The 23,748-nt window shown below is 40.7% G+C and overlaps 3 protein-coding genes across 4 annotated transcripts in view; 1 reads left to right on the top strand and 2 right to left on the bottom strand.

Moving 5' to 3' along the window:
* Window positions 1–98: 98 nt before the first annotated feature.
* On the bottom strand, window positions 99–4,126 carry glod4 (glyoxalase domain containing 4). 2 transcript variants are annotated; one of them, XR_012594561.1, is made up of 10 exons: window positions 4,002–4,126; window positions 3,461–3,510; window positions 3,245–3,365; window positions 2,687–2,831; window positions 1,885–2,021; window positions 1,708–1,794; window positions 1,509–1,622; window positions 1,347–1,433; window positions 583–1,245; window positions 99–196 (listed from the first exon to the last, which is right to left on the bottom strand). XR_012594561.1 is itself a non-coding variant. In XM_074639923.1 (9 exons), the coding sequence occupies exons 1-9, from the start codon at window positions 4,089–4,091 to the stop codon at window positions 1,180–1,182; spliced, it is 897 nt and encodes a 298-aa protein (XP_074496024.1). In that variant the 5' UTR covers window positions 4,092–4,126; the 3' UTR covers window positions 469–1,179. The 2 variants fall into 2 exon arrangements, 1 of the variants encoding a protein (XP_074496024.1); XM_074639923.1 differs by lacking the exon at window positions 99–196 and having other exon boundaries at window positions 469–1,245.
* A 1,586-nt stretch (window positions 4,127–5,712) lies between these two features.
* mrm3a (mitochondrial rRNA methyltransferase 3a) lies at window positions 5,713–8,327 on the top strand. The gene is made up of 4 exons (XM_074639916.1): window positions 5,713–6,148; window positions 7,030–7,274; window positions 7,359–7,520; window positions 7,615–8,327. Exons 1-4 carry the CDS (start codon window positions 5,775–5,777, stop codon window positions 8,202–8,204), a joined length of 1,371 nt encoding a protein of 456 aa, XP_074496017.1. The 5' UTR covers window positions 5,713–5,774; the 3' UTR covers window positions 8,205–8,327.
* A 970-nt stretch (window positions 8,328–9,297) lies between these two features.
* Window positions 9,298–23,748, bottom strand: part of nxn (nucleoredoxin) — a 67,031-nt gene continuing 52,580 nt past the window's right edge. Inside the window, exons 3-8 of the mRNA XM_074639915.1 lie at window positions 22,308–22,441; window positions 19,712–19,812; window positions 19,468–19,574; window positions 18,515–18,694; window positions 17,871–17,995; window positions 9,298–10,390 (exon numbers count right to left, since the gene is read on the bottom strand). Of these exons, the coding sequence (XP_074496016.1) occupies window positions 10,208–10,390; window positions 17,871–17,995; window positions 18,515–18,694; window positions 19,468–19,574; window positions 19,712–19,812; window positions 22,308–22,441 (830 nt within the window). The 3' untranslated portion in view covers window positions 9,298–10,207. The remainder of the gene's footprint in view (window positions 10,391–17,870; window positions 17,996–18,514; window positions 18,695–19,467; window positions 19,575–19,711; window positions 19,813–22,307; window positions 22,442–23,748) is intronic.

Below are 23,748 nucleotides of genomic sequence, written 5' to 3'. Positions count from 1 at the left end.
GCCACCTCCACTTCATATACATCACTGAAACCAGGTCATACACAGATAAAACACACACACACACACACACACACACAGTCATAATCAAACAACTAAGGTGAGAAAGTTAAAGAAACACACTTTATTTCAGTGTTTAACTCAACCACATGACTAAACTATTGCATGATACTGAATGCATTTATCTGTAAACATGATGCTGAATTTAGAAACATACTTTAATGGTTGATACCTGAGGCTGGATTTATAAACAACCCCTAAATGCTCCAGGTTTACCTTTATTATTTGTAGTTTATGTTGTGGTTGCATGGTACATTTTTCTAAATAAAGTTGTTTTTAAATCAACCTAACTAATTTAGAGGAATCTTGTAGTCAGTAGTATTACTTCAGTAATGACATGCATCACCGAAACCATTTCATACAGATAAAACACACACACACACACACACAGTCATAATCAAACAACAAAGGTGAGAAAGTTAAAGAAACACAATTTGTTTCAACCAGATGACTGGCATTATGATAATATTCAGTGTTTAACTCAACCACATGACTAAACTATTGCATTGCAATTGCAACTATAACATTTATCTTATAACATGATGCTGCATTTCAAAACATACTTTAATGGTTGATACCCGAGGCTGGATTTATAAATGCTCCAGGTAAACTGCATATAAATGGGGTTTGGTCATTTAATTTGCTGTAAACTTATGGAATTTGCACTACTAAAGTACAATATCAACAATAAAGCAGGTCCTGTGTTCATACATCATGTTTACCTTTATTATTCTAGTTTATGTTGTGGTTTGCATAGTACATTTTTCTACATTAAGTTGTTTTTAATAAACCTAACTAATGTAGAGGAATCAGTAGTTAGTAGTATTACTCCAGTAATGAAATGCATTAACTGCAATGCATTTTTGCCCACCTCTCTGCCTTATTGATGGGACAATATTTAATGGGAAAATGTCAACCAAATTGAAAAATTACTCCTTTCACAAAGGCCTGTCAATGCAATTATGCCTCATGGCATGCATTCAGGGAAGAATGCAAGCCTTGGGATAATTAGGTTGTCATTACAAGAAGATTTACACCACAGGTGCTTTGTACAGCATCTCGTCATTGTACGAACTGGTGAGAAATTGATGGTGCGCATTTTTCCAGGCAAGCCCTTTCTTCTCATGCAGCAGCTTTCTGTTTGTTGTGTTTGGCGAACCACTCGTCACTTTTATCTTCGGCCATAGCCTAAAAAACAAGTTTATAAGCATAAAGAGAACAGGCACAATAAACATTCAACACATGTTGCAGATTTAATCTAGAGAGGAAAATATTGGAGCAACACCAACCTTATCAAGCAGTTCATTTCCTTTGGCGTCCACCATGGACAGCTGCCTGAAAGCCTCATCTCCCACAAAGCAAATCTCATGACAATCCTAAAACAAACATTGTCCAGTTAAGTTTTTTGAACAGTGACTAATTTCACAGCATTCTATTGGTAATGCACTTACTGGGTCAGCCAAAATAACCACTTCTACTGTGGCCTTTCCAGGAGTGTCCAGGCTGACTAACGGAGTGAGAATTTTCTGATTTTCCTTTTTCATCAAGGCTTGGAGGTCAGGCAGCTGTGGAATGTCATAAAATATGTATGATTAAAATGATGATTATTTTTCAACACAAGAATAGTGTATCCATGAAATAATATTTTACTTGCTCCCGTGGGCATGAAAATGCTATTCTTCCAAACGCTGTTCCATGATCTACTGTCCCACTGTTATTGTGAAGCTCCAGTTTACACTGCATAGAAGATACAAAATAAAACAGTCAGACTAAAAGACATTAACACAAAATACAAAAACACAATTATTTCTTTAATACTTGACTCACTTGAGTGTCTGCAAATCCCATCAGCACTGTTTTCTTTTCCTCATTCTTTTCCATCACTTTCATTCCCAAAAGCGAAGTCCAGTAGTGGGTCGACCTCTGGAGGTCTGATACTCCGAGACAAACCTTTTGCACGGGGTCTGGGAACAAATTTTCAAAGGTTACAGGTGATCAATAACAGAGATACAAACAGTAACACGTAGCACATCCAAACAAAGAGCTTCTGCTGAATGCATTCCTCCTCATCATACTGCACTTGTCTGTGCCTGCTGCTCAGTACTGCATGAAGGATAAAGTTTTTAAATTTTTCATGTGGGTTCTTATCATGAAATTCCCATTTAGATAATAATGACAATGAGCTTTACGTCAATGAATTAAAACACACTGTGGGGGCTTTAAGACAAAGTCATGACATGGTTATATTACAATATGTTTTTGTTAAAAAAAGTCTTTATAGCAGCAGATCATAATTTCTTTTCATTAGATATTATTATTTTTGGATCAATCAAGGAAAAATGTACTCAATAACATACAAAATATATTGACATAAGCTTAATTAGTTTGACCATTATAATACAAAATTAAATGAATATTGCTATAAATAAATGTATAATGCTATGAAACCAAGCATCTCTTCATTTGTAAAGCTGTAACCAGCTGATATTTGGTATTTTAGCTTAATATATGTGATCAAAATTACTACAGTTTTTAATTAATTTTCACAATTAGACTCTTGAGCACTGGATAAACTACAATGATAACTTCTTCTCATGCAGATAAAAAAGACCCAGGCCATGACACTCACCACTGGGAGGCTGCTCTTTGTCCACAAGATAGAAAGGATACCCTCCTGGAGCCTGGGTCAGATACAGAGCCTCTCCTACCTCAGTAAGAGGCCATCCCAGCCGTTTAGCATTGCTTACAGCCTGACTCGACTGCAGAGTGAGCCCCTAAAGATAGAAAGATAGATAGATAGATAGATAGATAGATAGATAGATAGATAGATAGATAGATAGATAGATGGATAGATAGATGGATAGTAACTTTATTGATCCCGAGGGAACAGTTCCATAGTGCAAAACATGTTAGTAAAAAGGCAGTAAAAAAGTTAGTAGTGCAAAGTACAAAAAAAATATACCAGATATAAAAAAACAAGGAGATGAAGAAAACTGTTAAAACTGAATATAGTGCAGGGTAACAGCTGTGATACACGACTATTAAAAAAATGAATATAGTGCAGAAGAGACTGTTAAAAGTGAGTATAGTGCATTATTATCTGTATGACAATATCCCTTTACAAGGCTGCTGTATAACACAACATGTGTTGTCCTTCTGTAAAGTCTTCAAATTAAATTTCACCCACCAAGAAGTCATTGCCAAGTTGATACTCTCCCACCCCATAATTGTATGTCAGTTCAGCAACAAAATGGTCATCTTCTGGGCCAAAGCCAACCATTGTCTTGCTCCATTTTCCATCGTAGGGGCTGTATGGACACAGGATGAGTGCGAGAGGATATTAACACCTCTGTTATAACATACATCTTAGTGAGTACAAAGTTCAGAGAGGTCTCATATCTACCCATTACACGTGGCTTTGCAACCTTCCTCAAACTCTTCATGACGTAAAATCTGAATGGATAAAGCAGGGATGAGAAAATAAGCATTCAGTATGAGAACATGTTTATTACAGCACTGCTCCCAGTAGACCAATTACACACCAAAGAACTGACAATAACCTGATATTTCAGGTGGAATTTCATTCATTCATTCTCACTGTGCAATATCATTTTCCACTTGTGCAATTTTGTTAATAGTCTGTTTATTGTCAATACTGTATATACTGCTCCTATATTTTATACTTCCTTCTATTTAAATGGTTCATATTTTGTTACACTTTGTTTAGATCTTTTTTTACTGTGTTAGCTGATGCATCTTGTTTTTTACACTATCCCCTTTGCTGCTGTACACTGCGAATTTCCCCACTGCGGGACTAATAAAGGAATATCTGATCTTATCTTATTAAAACACACTGGTTTCGTTCATATGACAGACATTGGCTTCGTTGTGCAACACAAAAGTTATTTAATGGCTTCTGGCCATTAGAAGCTCAGAAAAAGTACCTTCATGCCCAGAACATCTCGGTAAAACGTGGCAGTTTTGGTCCTGTCGCCAACTTTGAAAACAAAGTGCAAAGCTCGTCTCAGAGTCATGTTTGTTGACAGATGTGTGTGAGTGAAGAGCTGAGGATTGCTGAGCTGAGGAGGGAACGATTAAGCTTCCTTGTTGAGCGATTTTTCTGACGTCGATTGGCGGAAAGTACCATTAGACTGTCTATGGTAAATACAAGTGAGAAAACAAGCAAACTGCAAATACAATTCCCAGATATTTTTTCAGGTTTTGTTGATTAATCAACATTTTCATATCATTATGGAAAAGCGCAACGACTTTGCGCAAAATAAAAAGTGATAAAACTGCGTTCGCCACCCCTACCTATCCATGCAGGTTGGTATCTCCCACTCTCATATGCTCTCGCGAGATTACAGTGAGCAGACACTTCTTTGACCGTTAACTTTTTGCCGTTGATAATTTTGATAAATAATTAAATCATTATATTAGAAAATAATTAGAAGAAGAAACATTGAAAAGATTAGTTTGGTAACTAGTTAATAATTATTATTAACTACACCCAATAAACTAACATTTTTTTTTTTTTATTGAACAAATTCAGATTTACAAACAACATGCCTCATAGATCATTGCATTAGAGCAAAAAGGACAAGGTGCATACAGAACAAGAACAGATAAAAGATGTACAATTATACATGAAAATAATAATACATTAAATTAAGGGCTATAGGGCTGTACCTGTAATTAATATTCTTCTATTATACTAAGAAGTTTCAATGCATTTTTGTTTTTCATGACTTTAAGGGCTTTTATGTAAGAAAGAAACTCAGAATGAAACACATTAAACCTAGGTTTCACTTTCATGTACTTGGATTTGAGCAAATAACATTTTCCAAGAATGACAATTCAGCAGAAAGTCATCTTTGTTAATATCCATGACAAGACCATAAACAATGTCCTTTTGAGAGAAGTTTCCCAGATGAGAAACTTTTGGGAAAAGCCAGTCATGTATATCATAAAGCCATAAAGCTCCAGAATACATACAATGAAAAAATAAATGATCAGTAGTTTCAGTATCATCACAAAATACACAGTTATTGGTTTCAATACAAATCATTGTTGCAACAAATTACTGGATGGATACACTCCGTTTAATATTTTAAAATGGATTTATTTTGCTTTGGGACTTATGGGGAATTTTAGATATTTAGTTCGTAACATGCGTAATAGTTTCTTTCTGATAGATTTGTAAAATTGAGTTTCTGTAAGATACTATAGGGTATGAGATGTGATTAAACATATTTCTAATTGTTTTGTTTGGGATTTTGATTTCACTAAAGTCACAGCCACCAACTACAAGTTGTGGGAGACGAGGTGTGATAGGAGGATTTATTAAAATTCCTCTAATCAAGCATATAATAGAGATGGAGATGGCTTTAGTTATGGATTTAAATATGTCACGATTGCCAATTAAATTATATATAAGACAGAAATTCTCATACGACATGATACAGCCACTACAATCAACTAAGTGAGTCACCGACCAGATTCCTTTATCCATCCAGTCCTTGTTAAACAAAGATTTGTTTTTAACCACAACATATCTATTATTCCATATTGGTGTACTGTGTGGGGTGAAATTGTGATTGTTATTATTATTGCAATAATAGTTGTAGTTGTACCTTCAGTACAGCTGGTGGCGCTAAGTGGCTTTGTGTTGTAACTACACCGCTTTGTTAAACAAGAGAAGAAGAAACGGGGCAAGCATGGCAGCCTTCATGAGAAGCGTGATATGTCTTGTCTCCATAGAGAGACATGTTTTACTATCGAGGGGAAGCGGTGTTGTTGTGGAGTCAAAGCGGTATGTCCGTGGTCTGAGGAGGAAACCTGTCCAAGTGTTGTTCCCCGACAACGAGACAGGTAAAGTGGTGAAGCCTCAGCCTCAGCCTCCTCAGCCAGCCAGGCTGAACGTCAAGAGGCAGAAGGAGGACAAAGTCACAGCTTCACTAAAGCATCCTGGAGAAAGAGACTCTGTTAAAGTGAGGGATAACGTGCAGTCAACTATAAAACATGCTGTCTTAAAGGATCACATTGATGGAGTGCGCTTTGAGAGGGCTCTCCCTGGAGATAAACGACTGGCGTAAGTGTCACAATTAACAATAGTGTTGAGAGATAACATCCCCATCATGCCTCAGGACTTTAAAGGTATCTTTTATTATGCTCATTTTCAGATTCTTACTTGTATTTTGGGTTTTTACTAGAACATGTTTACCTACTTTAATGTTTAAAAACTATTTTCCTCACACTGTCTGTCTGAATATTCCTGTATTCACCCTCTGTCTGAAACGCTCCGTTTTAGTACATTTCAATGGAATTGTGACAGAATTGCGTTGCTAGGAAACAGCTTGGGTCCATGTTTACTTCCTGTCAGCTGATGTCATTCACATACACTGCAACCAGGAAATAAAATGTGACACATTTAGAATGTTTACATTTAAAACTTTGAAATGGTCTAAATATTGTAGATTTGTGACATCACAAATGGACAGAAATCCTGACGGCTTGTTTCAAAAGCTAATTTTCTGAATACGTGCTGTGTGTATTTCCCTGTGGATTCAGCGTTTCGATACTTTCACAGTATGTTTATAGGACTTAAACCTGCTTTATAATATAAAAGCCATGAAAATGTCACTTTTTACAATATGGGACCTTTAACTGAATGTAACTTTATGTGCATTTTGCTGATAGTACTTCCTTCCATACTTTTACTAGGGTTTTTTGATTGTGGAAATAGTACTTTCACTGAAATAAATTGTCTGAATCTATTTTATTGAGAAGTTTTAAGCATTTTTTTCTCAGTTGACAGTTTCAGTTGATGCCTTTTGCTCTTGTAGGGGACAATAGCTTCCTATAACTCACAATGTTTTCAAAAATATGAATCATAATTATGCTATTTATTCATATTCACACTGCCTGTGTAACCCATCTCTGCCTCTCTACCTCCCCTCATCTGTCCTTCAGGAAGTTAGTGAGTGTTGCCCGTTCCAGGACATTTCGGGAGCAGCAGGGTAAAATCCTCCTGGAGGGCAGGCGTTTGATCTGCGACGCGCTGGACGCCGGAGCCAACCCACAGATGGTGTTCTTCAGTACCGCGGATCGGCTCCGAGAGCTGCCCTTGGATAAGCTGAAAAGGGCCACGCTAGTCAAGGTCAAGTTTGAGGACATCAAGACCTGGTCTGACCTTGTGGCCCCACAAGGGGTGATCGGTGAGGGTCACATATTTCGATTTGGTTCAGCATGAAGCAACAGATACTCTGAGTTGTTGCTGACTTCCTCTTCTTCTTCTGCAGCCATATTTGCTCGTCCGGACCCGTCGCGGTTGAACTTAGCTAAAAGAGGTCATTCGGTGCCGCTGTCCCTGATATGCGACAACATCCGAGACCCTGGCAACCTCGGGACGATGTTGCGATGTGCTGTTGCTGCTGGCTGCCATAATGTCCTACTCACAAAGGGTATGTTTATCAGTTAAAGATGTGAACACGTGAACTCCACCCCTTGAAAATGGCTTTGTTTTTCAAATCTGTTTATTTTTTTTTACACCGACAGGTTGTGTTGATGCTTGGGAGCCTAAAGTTCTGCGCGCAGCAATGGGCGCCCATTTCCGCCTTCCCATCTATCCCAGCTTGGACTGGGATGATGTGGAAAAACATCTCCCTAAACCTGTGACTGTCCATGTGGCTGACAGCAGTTGTGGCGTTGACAGAAGTAGAGAAACGGAGGATTCACAGGTCGGCATGTCTCACAAACCCTCCAAAGCAGGAGACTACGGCTGGGTCAGCACAAGGCCCAATCGCAACAACACGCGCTACGAGGAATACGATTCTGATTCGGACTCAGATTTTGAAGAGGGGGGACTTTCACTTCCCAGAGTGGACCTGAAGCTGTACCACGAGAGCTGGGCTCAGAGTCCCACTGCTCTTGTGATAGGTGGAGAGACACACGGTCTGAGTGTAGAGGCAGTGCAGCTGGCTGAGAAAACCGCCGGGCACAGGCTCTTTATCCCTGTCGCTCCTGATGTGGACAGCTTGAACTCCGCCATGGCCACCAGTATCCTTTTATTTGAGGGCAGGAAGCAACTGTTGAAACTAATGCAGACACCTGGAAGGAAATCTAAAGCAGAGCAGCAGATTTCATGATGTTAGCTCTTAATATCAGTAGGTGACTTCTGGTGTATATTTATCCTTATACTGAACCGAATTATTTACATTTACATTCTACATTCTGTCCGTCCAATAATAAAACTGAATTTCAATCAAGGATTTGTGAATTTGTGTGCCTTTTTCATGTTTGTTTTTTTTTAAGGCTGAATCCAGGAATTATTTTCATTATTAATCAATCTGCAAATTCTCTTGATTAATCTTTTTGTCTGTAAAATGTCAGAGAATTGTGAAAACTAGTCATTATAATATCTCAGGGCCCAAGGTAACATCTTCAAATACCTTATATTATCCACACATCAGCCCCAAACCAAAAGATTTTCAGTGTACTACCATAGACCAGTGGTTCTCAACCTTTTTAGTGTCAAGGACCCCTAAATTGATACAAATTAGGTTAAAGACCCCCATTTGATAACATTTTGCTTCAGTATCCTCCATTGAAAAACATGTTGGTTTTTAGATTTGATTAAGACCAGAATTCTATATTTGTCCACTATAACTGTAGCAGACGTGAAACCTATGATCAGAATATTGTGTTATGACTCTTACATTAGGCTCACTTCTATAGAATTAAATAGTGAAAATAAACTATTCCCTATTTTTCTGAGGACCCCTGGTTGAGAACCACTGAAATGGACAACAAAAAAGCTGCAACAAATATTTAATATGCAATAAATCTCACAAGGGAAGGCTGAAATAAGATATAAATCTGGGATTAGAAAACGTTATATGACCCTACCGTGCTCTCTAGAAAAAAGTCACTTTACAAAACAGAAAAAGCACATAAGTCGCCCTTTTCTTACCCCTCCCTCCCTTCTAATAATTTCCATCCAGTTCCTAAGAGCTTTAAATAGATGCATGCACTATATTCATTTTAGAAAAGACAAGCCTCATGTCTATCCTTTATATCTTCAGCCCGATTGTCTATGCAAATATGCAGAAGTCACGACACTTCCATCCCACATTAACAATATGATCTGCATTCCGTCTCCCATAATAAATGCGAAACATTTGCATCGAGTCTTATTGAAATCCTTCTAACAAAGGAACTGGTGAGTCATTGCATCGTGTGTATTTTACATATCCAAGAGCTAACTTTATTGATAGAACAAACTTTGTGCTTGCCAGTGAATTTTTAATGGGTGTGAGAAGAAGAAGTCATGACTGAAGTAACAGAATACAGGGATTTATACATTCAACACTTCTCAAAAATGCCAGTTCTGTGCCTTCAGAAGTAACCCTGGCCTTTTCATTAGGGGATCTTCACAGAAAATCCTCGTAATGACTTTGAGATGAGAACCACCGTTAACAACTGGCAAGAGATGACTTTCACTCACATCATAGCACACACAACAAGACACAGGGGGCTTTAAAACATCAGTCATTGGTCTGTTACAAGCAAGTATAATGTGATCTTTACTGTATGTGCACCTGTTTTTTTTACTTCTTTAAATAGGGCCATAAAGGCTTACGGCTACATCCAACTGAGGTTTAGCACATTTTGCACTACATGTGAATCACGACTGTAAAAATGCATTTTATTCTTTCTCGACATCATTCAGAAACCAAAAGTAACTCGCAGACAAAAAAACAGGAAAGCAAAGAATCAGCTGAATAAGTAGGTCCACTGGGTAATTCTCTGGTTTTCTCTAGAGTTCAGAAATGCTATTGGGTGACAAAAAAATACTTTTCTTGAGGCCAAAAAACAAAAAAAGAACCGACAGAATCTCCGTATATATATTACTGTAGGGACTATCGTCAATGCAAGGCACCACAGGAGAAAGAGAGGACTCTGTGAAAAGAGAAACATGTCTAAAAAATGTTAAAATGTCAGTAAAAAGTGAGACATCTCTCTAACAGTCTGACAGAGTCAGGGGGGGAGGTGGGAGAGATAGTGGGAGGCTGGGAAGGGTCAACAGGTCAGGGTTCGATGATGGAGTGATTCCCATATAGTACGTCCCATTTATATGTGGACTTCCTCTTTAGATGGGCTCTGGTTTGAGCTTTTCAGCCAGGAAATCGCCGACAAACTGCTCCACTACGGCCGGCGTGATCTCCTCTACGTCGCGGACGTACTTGGCGCGAGCCGACATGTCCAGGATGGTGAGCAGAGGTGCTGCTTCTGGGAGGTTAGTGTAGTCCCGCAGGGAGTCACTCATGTCATCCTGAGGTGGAAGAGAAAAATACAGTGATTAAGTGTGATAGTACACGATGTTACAGCGGTACATTCCTCTCATGCATGGATGGATTTCTGGGAACAGGCCCAAACCACAGCCTCCATTTGAGGTAATTTATTTACATGTTGGAAAGTCAAAAAGTACAGTAGGGATGTCTTGATCACATTTTTCTTTTTGCTGATGTGATATTTTCATCTGCCAACACTTTGGCTACAGTAAGTCTACAGCAAAATTAGTAAAGCAATTAAAAAATGTTTGACTACAAAATAGCTCTGCTCTGAAAATATAACTTTTTCCATAGGTTTCCTCATAAAGTTTCCCATAATATTGTGTATAATGTCTTATAGTTTGTTCCCAAACTGAGGGTGGAGACCCGCCATGGGGTTGTAACATAAAATAGGGGGATTAGAAGATGATAAAGTGGATATGAAAAACAGAAAATGGTTGATTTCTTTGTCTCTAAAAAGAACGTACTGAATTCCTGCACACACTGAGTTTCAAGTTTATTGAGAAAACATTGAAAGTTTATTGGAAATGCAACATTGTGGTGTTGCTGGTCACAGGAAATCCCCATTTTTTACTCCACATCACTTGTTAGATGTGCACCGCACTTAGTTTGGCTTGAGTAAACTGACGACCCCCGACTAAGGGACATATTTCATTGATAGCTCATATTATATTCAATGCATAATAATAACAGTGCAGAACAACTGATAAACTGTACAATTAAAAGTGAACGCAATAACTGCAGGAAGTTTGTGTAAAACGAGCGATTCGTGTGAATTTTGAGCAGATTATTTCCAGTGAATATTGCATCAGATATGAGTTTTCCTGTTATTTTATAGGAACTTTTAATACAATTCTCTGTCTGTATTTGTGTATCTTCTTTTATTTTTAATAGTCATTCAGACTTAATAGTCTTTTTTTTTACAAATTCAGCGCTTTCTTCACCCTGACGCTTGGCCATTGTTCTATTAGCTCTTTGGTTGTTTTAACTGCACACCTTTCTAATTTACATTTTAAATAATAATCCAAACTTTAAAAATAAAAATGTAATGTAGTTTTCTTCACAGAAATGAAATGCTGAGATACAGGCCAACTGTATATGTTTTAAAATGGTTGTCTTACACCCTTCAAATCAAGAAGGCCTTGCGACCCCCTGTGAAGCTTTGGCGACCCCTAGTGGGGGTCGGGAACCTCATGTTGGGAATCAGTGGACAATTTGACCTCTTCAGGCCTCTTTAAAAAAAAGGCTGGGAACCATTGGTTTAGACGTCCCATCTTCATGTCCAGCATGATGAAGCTATGTGGGGGTAACTTTCTTCTAGATAAGAGAGGGGCTTTTATATTTGGCCCTTGTCTCATAATCCGTCCATACTCTCATGGTATTTGAATTACTCCGACAAACACTGGACTCGTTCCAGCAGAGAAGACACTCTAAATTACATATTTCTCTGCTGCTCATCAGTTCAGACTTGCTTTTGGCAACTATTTGCCAGCACCCATTACTTGAACTATGCCACGTTATAAGATTGCCCAATAAAATTCAGAACTGCCTGACACAATCTTTATTAATGCACACTTTCTTGAAAGAGAATATGAAACTCTCTGCTGTCTTCCTGCAGGCAGCCTGCCCAGAGAAACTGGAGAGTTGCTGCTTAGTCACACATCCCGCTGTGTGGAAAGACAGGAAGGAAACCATGTGGGGGTCCAACAACATCGTTCCTTTTTACAAAAACTCACTCGCGTCAGATTTAAGTTTCACCGCGGAGTGTTTGAATGGCACATGTAGGCAGGAGAGAGAGAGAGAGAGAGAGAGAGAGAGAGAGAGAGAGAGAGAGAGAGAGGAGGAATAGATTGCTGCTGGGTTTGGAGAGAATTCCAATTTTTTATTTCTTTGCAGTTATTTTGAAAGAGCTTCACCCATTTTCTGCCCTGAGGCTGGATATCACCTTTCACCCTTTAACAAGCCGGGATTACAACCCCTGTAGCCACAGGTAACAGGATGAAATCACCAGCAGGCAGGAAGGCAGCAACTTTCAAAACGTGCTTGAAAGGAACATTAATTATTGAAACGGAATAAGAAATCACACCCTTTCGTAATTCAGCTTCAGCTCCAGCCGGGAGTGCTTGTGGAATTGGCATTCCTACCTCGACAGAGATCCATTATTCAAGTCACATCTCCTCTAAGTCAAACGGATTTGGCGTGTTATGTTTTGTAAGGTCAAACAGTTCACTTGTTACATGTGCACAGCTACTATCATCTGAGACATTCATGACAGCGTGACCTGATTTACCCTCAGCTTAGTGTGCTGGCTCAGAGGGAGACTTGCAAGGAGATTAAAGATCAGTTTCATGTGGAAAAAATTATGTTGAAAATGCAAAACTAACAACAAAAGGCCAGAGGGTGGCACTGCAACAAAGAGTTGGAGTTCTCACAGAGGCTCTGATGTTAATACTGTTGCTGATTTATGTGCCAATGTGAGTTTTGTCAAAACAAAAATCAAAGATAAAGCGACTTTAGATGGATTTCTTCATGAGACGTACAACGCTCCAACATTCCCTCCTTCCAGGCCTCTTTGTTGTGTCTTCCCAGTTATCAGAAAATCCGCAGCTATTCTTGCTAAATGAATCAAACCACACGATCAGACTTTCTCATTGAATGGCTTGGCTGCGCTGCTACCTAAAAAGGATAAGTACGCCAAGATGAAGTCTGCGACCTCTTCTTTGCAAAACTGCTAACAGATGGAACAGATGAGCAGCAGTGTGGTATTCTGTCGTAGGCAGCTGACTTCCTCTGAATGGAGCCCATTTTAGTATGCTGCAAATCACCAAACACTGACCACTTAATGCTCACAGATGTAAGCTGTCACTAAAGACAATGTTGTTACGAGTGAAATACAGCTTGATTCGCCCCCCACTACAAATAGCGGCTTTGCCTTGCATGGTCCTCTTGCAGCCATACTAAGTGTGGATTATAGATCATCCGGGTACACCGTGTAAAGAAACCACAGAGAGAGAAATTCCACTATCTGTCACTGTGGCCTTTCCAGCCTCGCCGATATGAGAAGATGTAATCTCTGCGTCAGTCTTCGCCTCCGTAGGAAGTCATGCATCTTCTTTTGTGTGGCTTCTCTGCTTGTGTAAACTGCTTCCCGTGAGGTGCAGCCATTCCAGAGACCCCCCACTCCCCCTCCCACCACCACCTCGCCTCGCCCTCTGCAGCTCAGCTCGGAACAAAAAAGACAAAAGGGCCTCTCTGCTCCAGCTCCGCACTCACAGCTGTGATAAGGCTCAGCGTGTGTTTACCGTGTGTGGGGAACCTGCTGGGCCGTGTCAGGCTTATTCTGATTATTGATGCACTGTGGCATTTCACAGACGATGGCCGGCTGATAAGGCCTGAGCTGATAATGATGAACGAACCTCCCCACTGGCCTCTGAGCCGGGGGGGGCCGCGTACATCTCACTGGCCAGCTTTGATGTCTCCAGGGGAAAAAAAGAGTCACGATTGTGAAATTTGGGATATTCTCAACAGCAATTGCTCATCGGTTTATGATGCTGAAAGTGGAAACATCTTTGCCTGATGTGCACTAATGTGGGATAAACAACTGAAGAACATCTCTTGAGCTAATGAAATACAAAACCTTCAGCCTAAGATAAAAATAAAGTGAGGAAAGCACTAATTCTTTATGTGACCCTACATAAAAAAAGAGCTGCACTATATCGGATTTATAATTGCGCTTTAGTTATAAGGCCATCTTACAGTAAATGCAACTGTTTTTTTTCTCCTTTTGAGCAAAGAAACATTCAATGTGTTCATAATTTAACAATACTAAATATCTACATGCCATGCTAGCGACTCTGTGAGGCTGCTGATGTTTAGCAGGTGTAATGTTTACCTTGTTCACCGTCTCAGTTTAGCGTGTTAGCATGCTAACATTTGCTAATTAGCACTAGAGTCATCATTTAGATTTGCAGGTCATAAAAAGTGTTGAACAATTTTGACCTGATGATGGCGCTAGATAACACGTTACCGGGTCACCAAGTTATTACAACTCATCCTGAGTGGGAGCATGAATGTCTGTAACACATTCCAACTGAATTCATTTAATAACACATTTAATGTAAATAGAGCTACAATTGACAATTATGTTCATTATGGAGTAATTTACAGATTTTTTTACTTAATTAACTGATCGTTTTGGTCTATAAAACATTAAGAAACAATGAAAAATGGACATCACAATAGTCCAAAACCCTAAAATATTCAAATAACAGTTATGTAAGCCAAAGAACAGCTGCACATTTTCACATTTCAGAGCCTGGAACTACCACATTTTTGCTTGAAATTAATGGATTATCAAAATAGTTGCTGATTAATTAATTAATTTGGTCAATCGACTATTTGTTTCAGCTCAAAATGTGAACTTCATGGTGGTGCTGGAGAAAAACTCGGGGTATCCATCAGGATTCATCTCAGTGGGCAACTTCTGGGTCTGAAAAGTGAAGCCAATGAGGAAGTGCTTTAACCTTGCATTCTTTCTAATAGCCAGCAGGGGGCAAACTCCTCTGGTTGCAAAAAGAAGTCTGATTGCCAGAGGAAAAGTCAGGGGATCACCAAACACAGGGTGCATCATCCTCTGGGGACCATGGCTGTATTTGAAACCGCCTACTACATACTAGTGACGAACTCAGTATGCAGTATACAGTATACAGTACATACTTTATGCTACATTTTGGCCAAATCAGTACATACTGCTTGTACAGTGTGCGGTTTCGGATACAGCCCATGAGTGTCTCCACAAAATCTCATGTCATCCATCTAATAGTTATTGAGACATTTCAGTTTGGACTAAACTGGCGGACAGACCAACTGCATTGCCTTTCTTAAAGACACGCCACTTGCATAGCATAATAGAATATTTATTGAGCTTTACACAAAAACAAATCAAGCATGGGAAAGTTGAAGAGAAAAATCACTGCTGCTTGCCACAAAAATCTGTTCAATTCTTATTATGACTAGCTAATACCACTGGAGTTCATTTTGCATGCAAGAGCCAGCACACAGCCAGAAATGAAAGAACAAAAGATCATTCATTCTGCGTTCATAAAATCAGTGTACTACTACTCTGTGGCGTATGTTTTTTTCAGTAGGGTAAGAAGATCCTGTGTCACTCTGCTCAGCCTGGCCTCCCCCCGCGGGAGACTGCCAACATACTGCTGTCTCATGGACACAGAAAACCCAGCAGCTGGCCTGGCAAGCAGCGTGCGACTACCAGGGCTAACCCGGGCCAAGGTGCGGGAGTCTGAGCCCAGAGCTCTCTGAGCGCCTCGAAACGGGAAGTGATATCCGACCGCGAATCCGATCTGGCGGTGAAACCTGGTGATTTCATAGCCGGTTGAGCAAGATCCAGGAAATTATACCTGCGCTGCGTGGATGTAAAAATATCTGCCTCAGCATTATGTGCCACAAGGGGATCAAAGCAAACTTGGACTACTGAATCACTTCAAGCTCCAGTGCAACAATGTGTCTTTGTGTTAGGTCAAGTAAATATTGGCACGCAGACAATGAACACTAAGCATTGTCATGTCAACTCTTGTCTTTCTGTAGGCCTTTCTTGTTCTGTGTACGCACAGTATGTCGGTGACATTTCAAGGCTGATGAGTGTCCTCGGACAGACACACGCAGGGTCAGATAGTTAGCACATGTGCGAGCCCCACGGCCACGAAACCTGAGCCCGCCCTCGGTGTGTGTGACACGAGAAACCGGCGTTGTCCTCCCAGACTGCTGGGCAGAGAGAGCTGGGAGGAAGGGGAGCTGGAGGGCAGAGGTAGCTAATCTGGTAATTATGTCTGCCACTGCTGCTAACTCCACCAGCTCTGGAAAGGTCGAGACACAACAACACGAGATAACAAGAGTTATGAAAACTTCAGGGTCTGTCCCACACGGGGGAGACGTGGGAGGAGATAAAGTAGGAGATGGAAGGATTGTTTGGACGGGAGTAGTGAAAGTCTGCTGGCACGCTCTGGGTCTACCCATCGTGATAAAGGCACCCAGTTGAATTGTGGGTCATGGATAGGAGTGAGTGTCACGCAGATTCAAGAGGCTCAAAGAGGGGCCTCTAATGCTGACATTTCAACAATGGCAAAGGTGTTGGGAGCAGATTCAAACCAGGGAGGGACTTACAACATGTCATTAGAGCCCTGGCTGGGCCAAATATTGGCTGATATTAGTTTATTACATATATATTGGTATCAGTGTCTTACATGTAAGCTGATAAGTAACACATACAGAAATGCATTAGATACATTGGAGGTTTTTTGTTGTTGCTTATTTGTTGGAAACAGTGTTTTCATTATATAGTTTGTTTATTTTTCAACTGTCAAGTGTCCCGCTCATAGACTGTAGCTATATAGATGGACGACGCATCTCCACTTCCTCCCACTGTACAAAAGTGAAGCCAAAATATCCTGGGATACGGAAACCGCCATCTTGAGACGTCATTTGGAGCCAAAGTCTGGGGCAGTAGTGATCAGGCGGTGGAGCCGCGGTATCGAGGTCCCGCCCACACACCCGCCCAAGTCAATCACAAGCAGAGTAAGGCCGCAGCTTGCTATACGGTAGCTGTTTGGCTAGAAAGACACAACAACTAACCATAATATCTCTAAAACTACATTTATGATCAAATAGACATGTTCTTTTACACAGACTTATGATGATTATGGAAAGCTAAAGTTACATCTCCTCTCTCGTACAATTCCCAAGCCTCCGCTGCCACTACTTCACTCAGAGCAGCTGTCAATCACGACGTCCCACCCCCTTTTTTATAGCATCATATAACTAATTAAAACCAAACTTATCAGAAAAATTAATACTTGAACATACATCAGCATGATAAGAACTACATAAAATTACAGAAACTGTCTTTGGGAAAAATTAATTTGACGTGTACTTTATCTTCTTAGTTTGGCCCATGTCCCATTCGCTAACATAGAAGGGGCGTGATTTATGACCTATACTGCAGACAGCCACCAGGGGGCAATCGAGAAGTTTTGGCTTCACTTTTGGGGCGCTGTCATGTCGTCCATCTTTATATACAGTCTATGTTGCCGCACAGTACATATCTTGCTATTTTTTAAACTGTTAAGTGTCACTGTTTAGTACATCTTTTGGTAAGAATTCTTTAAAAAACAAAATGAAAGGATCCAAAGCAGAAATGATTGTTTATGTAAAAAAATAATATTGGAAAATAAATCGGTATTAGATTTCTTAAACTCTTAAATATTAATATAAGCATTGGCTTCAAAACTCCTGGCTGTATATTATATGTCATAACTAAAGCACACTGCCAAGTGCAGCCCAACAAACCCTCGAGTTACTGTATGTCACACAAGAATAGACCCACCTTCAGCTATGCAAGTTTGTATGAAACTGCATTTTTACTCTGTCTCGAGTTGCTTATCTCACCTCTCCAGCCACAAAGAACAGCAGCGGCATCTCCTCCTCCTTGGCTTTGTACTTGGCCATAAGCTTCTCCGCTATTGGCTGAATCAGCTCCTTGGCCGGCTCCAATTCGCCTTCTTCCTCTGCGTCTGAACGAACCGGAAGAGAGACACAGAAAAGATGTTAAAAGTATGAAAAAAAAGAAGCCACCTGGGAGAGGAAAAATGCACAGATGAGTGAAATGGGAAGCGAGGAAGGAGAGATGAGTGAGGACATAAAAGAAAGTTCACAGATGGTCTTTGTCTTGTTTTGTCATCCAGTTTGACCGCAAGTGAAACCAGGGGTGGTCTCATATTTTGAGGGTTACCACTGTCCAACTTTGGCATTTAGTCCTTCTCAGTCCTCACAAAACCACTGACTGTCCTACATTCATGTCTGAGTCATTTTTCTATGCTATTCACAAACCTCCTGCATTGCACCTTCTGTATTAGCATATAAATAGATAGATAAATACTAAACCATTTCCCACAGACCTTTGGACCTTTCAACACTGCAAGAATTTTTTCCACAGAGTCTGACATTCAATATGCTCCACATAAATGCCACTCCATTCACGCACACATGGAGCTCCAGGCAGAGCCCCATGCGGAGCTGCGGAGTATACTCACCCACAAACAGGACGAGGCAGGGCCCCTCGTGGAGCTGCACGGCGTTGGACTCGCTGAGCTCCAGCACGGGCCGAGGGTGCCAGGGGAAGAGCCGGCACTCCGGGTCGTTCAGCACCTCCACGCGGCCCTGTCGCGTGATCATGTGACCCTCTGCGTCCAGCAGGACCAGCGTGGGAATACCTGGTGGAGGAGAGAGAGAGAGAGAGAGAGAGAGAGAGAGAGAGAGAGAGAGAGAGAGAGAGAGAGAGAGGAGGTGAAGGTGGTGGGAGAGGAAGACAAATAGAGGAAGGCAGGAAATGGGCAAGAGCGTGGGAGGTTAATCATCGCTTCATGACGCAGACTGCTTCCTCTCCTGCTGAGATTTTCTTTGTTGTGTGGATGCTTTTTTTGACCGGCCTCTCTGTCTGCTTTCACTTGTGATGTGACCACTTTTCTCCACGCCATTGGCTCCCACCATCCTTCTGATTACAGTCTCCTTGCCTTATTAACAGCCTTATCAGAAACAGACACCATCCGGGAGCAAAAAAGATTACGTGAGTGAGTGTGTTTCTGTCTGTGCATGTGGACTCAAGTCAACAGAGGTGGGTGGGGGGCCATCATGCATTAACTGCATGGTTTTGCAATGCGGGAGGGAGGGGGGGCAGTGTTGACTCGTCTTCCGTGCATTCCTCACGTACTTTGCAGGAGAGGCCGAGAGCCAGCTCTTTGCTAACTTCATCCACAGCGCTCTGCACGCACACAGAGGAGGGAATCAAGAGAGAGAGGCGCTGCACTTCCGTAGCGAACAAGACTGTAAACCTGATAACTGGCCCACATTCCTCAGGCTGCGGGGCAATCTGTGCTGCTGTTTGCCTGCCCGGTTCACAGAGCTGTCAGCCACTGTGCCCGGCGTGTGACGTAACTGAAGCAGCATTTATAAGGAGGAGGAGGAGGAGGAGGTGACTGTAAAATACCTTGTATTCCATATAGTCTGTTGAGTCGTGACCGCCGAGCCTCGTCTGAATACGGCACCGCCAACCACGGCATCTCGCTGAAGTACTGCTTAAAGGACTCCTCCGACCTGGAGGGGTAAGCACCAAACAGATGGTGATTTGGAGGTCTCAATTAACAGCTGAATAGAGAAGACGTCCTCGACAGACAGAGTGATACGTGTGCGCCAATAAATATGATCTGTGTTCTGGCCTCGGTGAATCTTACCTGTCAGCGCTGACAAACACGATCTCAAACTTCTGACCAGACTCTTTTACGATTCGATATGTTTCCACCAAGACCCGGGTCAAACTGCGGCATGGCGGGCACTAATGGAGAGAGAAAGGGGTAAAAAAGAGAATGTAAAAGGGAGTGAATGAGTGAATAATATACAGTACACATAATCACTAATATGATAGGTTGCTGCAGCAGCTTCCTTTACTTTGGGTATTTCCAAACATCTTTCCACAAACTAGTAATTCTCCCTTGTTTTGTATCCAGCTGCTGCTTCCAGTTGTAATACTGTAGCTTGAGAAAGTGTTGGTTCTGTGTGTATCCAGGCAGAATGGTATGGCTGGCATTACGATGACATCAGGATCTATTTACATCAGACAGCGTAAGGAACTCATCCAATTCATGTTTTGGGAAGTAACATTTTTGGACCACCTCCTCATAGTTTGCCATCTGGTAAGAGAGACGTCAGGGAAACTTTCTCTGCACTGTGTTTCAGAGAAATAAGAGTACATTTCATAACATTTTACTGGTGTGGAAGGCTGCATCACAGATACAATTTTCTGAACTTAAACTGCTCTAACTTAGTGAAATTAACAATAAAAGCCATAACTTATTTGGTCATCATATCCATGTTTTTTAATTTGGCGCAAAATATCTTATAGAAGCATCAGTAGTCATCTATAAAATATTGGCAGATTATCGATAGAAGTATTTGGTCAAACATATGGATTTTTTTTAATAAGGTATTCATCAGTATGTTAGCAAGTAGGGCTGGGCAATATGGCCATAATCCTCTATCATGATAATGTTAATTTCATATCTCGATAATGATATGTATCACGATATAGCATGTTTAATTCAATAAGTAAATAGCCTATTATGAAATAACCACATGGTAAAGCCTATTTTGTATACTCCTGTGTGAATTAAATACTTGACAAATGGAAGGTACTGAGTATTTTCTCATATTAAGAATTTGAGTGCAAAATTTGCATATAAGTTGTTATAGAGAAAAAATAAATAAATATAGGCCTAGCCTATATTGTAATAGAAACGATATAGAAAAATATACACAATAGACATTTATATAGCGTTTTGATGATATATACCGTCATATTACCCAGCCCTATTAGCAAGTTATTAAGTTTTATCCAAATGCATATGTTGTAATGTCTTAGACATTATTATATTATATATTCTTTGCATCATTTCATAATTCATGTAATCCTTTTCTTTTTTATCTCGCCTTAAATCTTTAGGAGAGGTCTTTGGATAAGCTTTCCTACCTCTCCTGCACAGGCTTTTATTTTGAAGCCACATACATGTGAGTATATGTAGGTGGAAGTGTGTTTGTATATGAATGTCTCTGTATATATACAGATTATATATTTTATAATAGTTATATTTTTATGTGAAACAAATAAATAAAAGAAGTTCTCATTAATATTGTCTGACATGCAGTTAAGTACATCATCTATTCCAATGTATTGACAGAGCAGAGTATTTCATTACCATTCAAGCAGGTTATAGTGGATACAGTATGTCAAGCACTTTCATTGATCCGGTCATGAATACTGATCGTACTGACACAAAAGGGACTGTGGGAGTGTGAAGCCTCGATCGATTCACTGCTCATTAACTGACTCCTTCCTCAGGTTGCTCATAGGAGTAAACACTGTCTATTGTAGTTATACTACATTATAGTTTGCACAATGTGGTGTTAATGTCTTATGTGGGCTTTTCTTTGCTAATGTTTGTGACTGAACTTTTAGCTCAAGTTGTATCGTAATGAGTTAAAAGAAACATTCCTTCACACTGCAGGAGAAAAAAGCAAAACGCACAGTGAAATATAGGTCATGTTTCTCTGCCACGGGCCATTTCAGGTCCCTAGAATGTTAAGGGGGAAAAAATACTGGTGTGTAAACGGATGCCAAGGGCCAGGTGCTGGCATTTCAAGTTTTTGAAATTGCTTTAATAGCGGATAGATTTACACGCGTAACCAAGGGGAATGTGGTGTAACAACACCGCAAATAAACCCCTGTAATGGCTTTTGTGACTTGTCCTTTTCAATTTTGTACGGGTCTGGGGTTTGAGCCAGCCTTCAGGCGTCACCGTTCTGAAGAGCCCGTCTCCGAGGCTGCGGCTCTGGCAGCTGCTGTGCCGACTGAAGCCTGCGCTGCATCTCATCGGCAACAGTCATCCGATGGTGATATAATGCACTTTCATGAATCTCTGAGTCATGACCTTCACAGGCTATCAGCAGGTCCAGCAGAGAAAGAGACAATAGTGATGATGTCAGAGGGGCGTGGTGACCAATCCTTGCTTTAAAAAAAGGTCCAGAGGTGATGGTGAAAGGACAGACAGGGATAGCAAACCGCTGTTAGTGTAAACACACAAACACAATGGAGTCGCCTCCACCCTGCTGCTGCTCTCTCTTATCTGTCTTGACTAACTGCTGTCTCTTCCTGCCCCGCTCTGCTTGGCGATGCCCTTTCTCACCGATGTTTTTGGTGTTCTGACAGAGTTAGGAGGCCAGAAAAGTAAAAAAAAAGATCCTCTTTGTCCCTTTTTCTCTGCTGCCTGTACTCACCCAGTGTGCTGAGAAGTACACGCCCACGTAGTGTCCCTCCAGAGAGCTGATGTCTGTTGTCTGCCTGTTGTTCCGGAGCAGAGGCCCTGCCACCACCTCCGCAAATGGCTTCGGCCCCCAGGGGAACTCCAGGCCTGGGAGAGGGTATGACGGGTATAGGGGGGCAACGGGAAGGGATGGATGGGAAAGAAAAGAATCAGAAAAAGAAAGATAAGGATGTGCTATGCAACCTGCTCTCTGGAGATGCAGCGGTGCTTTGAGCTAAGTGCTAACACCAGCATGCTCAGAATGACAACATGCTGATGTTTAGCTGGTATAATACTTGCCATGTTCAACATCTTAGTTTAGCGTGCTAATAATAATTAGTTGAGGCTGATGGGAATGTCATTTCTTTTGCAGATATTTGGTCATAAACCAAAATACCAGACAAATTCAAATTTTGACCTGATGATGGCGCTATAGATGAAAAATCAGGAGATCAGCAAAGTTATTACAATTTATCCTGAGGGGAACATGAATGTCTGTATAAAATATCATTGCAATTTATCCAATAGTAAAATATTTCAGTCTGGACCGAAGTGGTGGACCAACCGACCAACGCTGCCATCCATAGAGTAGTTCAAAAACATTTTTAAGGTAAGTTGAAGAACCAGAGTAGGGCTGCAACTAACAATTATTTCATTATTGATAAATCCAGGGCTGCTCAAAGTGGGGCCCGTGGGCCAAAGTTGGCCCGCCATAAGGTTTAATTTGGGCCGCCAGATGTTTCTAGTGATTTTCTTCTTTTAAATTTAAAGACCCGAAAGGATTGCCGTCAATCCCGACAAGCTTTACTGTCTTTCGCAGGCATTAGCACGATTTTTTTAGAGCTAGAATGAAGATACTGGTATCATATGAAACTAGAAAACTTGGTAATAATGTCATACTAGCTCGTCAGGGAGGAGGCTAAATAACGCTCCAAAGTTACGCAAAATTTTGGCGAGGAAAAACTGGCATGGCGATTTTCACAGGGTTCCCTTGACCTCTGACCTTAAGATATGTGAATGAAAATGGGTTCTATGGGTATCCACAAGTCTCCCATTTACAGACATGCCCACTATAAAGTAATCACATCCAGCTTTTTGGCAAAAACATGCAGTTTTTGTAATGTAGTATAATTGTGTTATTTTTGCCTATTCTAAAATGGTGTTTGAATATTTCTGCATAATGGGGTCCCTAAACAGTCTTGGAATTGCATAAATTGGGTATGACTGGAAATGAGCCCAAATGTATTCAGCAGGTGGGTTTTAATGGGTTAAATATGTAAAAGCTAAAAGAATATTCAATTAGGGGAACTTGTGATCCTAGTACCATTTTGCATCTTAACAATACAATACAATGCAATACATTACAATAGGTGTATGCTTTTGGCCTGTGGCCCACCAAGATCCAGTTTTGGCGC

Source organism: Sebastes fasciatus, chromosome 7, assembly GCF_043250625.1.
Source record: "Sebastes fasciatus isolate fSebFas1 chromosome 7, fSebFas1.pri, whole genome shotgun sequence".
NCBI classification, from domain to species: domain Eukaryota; kingdom Metazoa; phylum Chordata; class Actinopteri; order Perciformes; family Sebastidae; genus Sebastes; species Sebastes fasciatus.
Note: the sequence above shows the minus strand (reverse complement) of the source record. Positions and strands in the feature narration are given on the sequence as shown.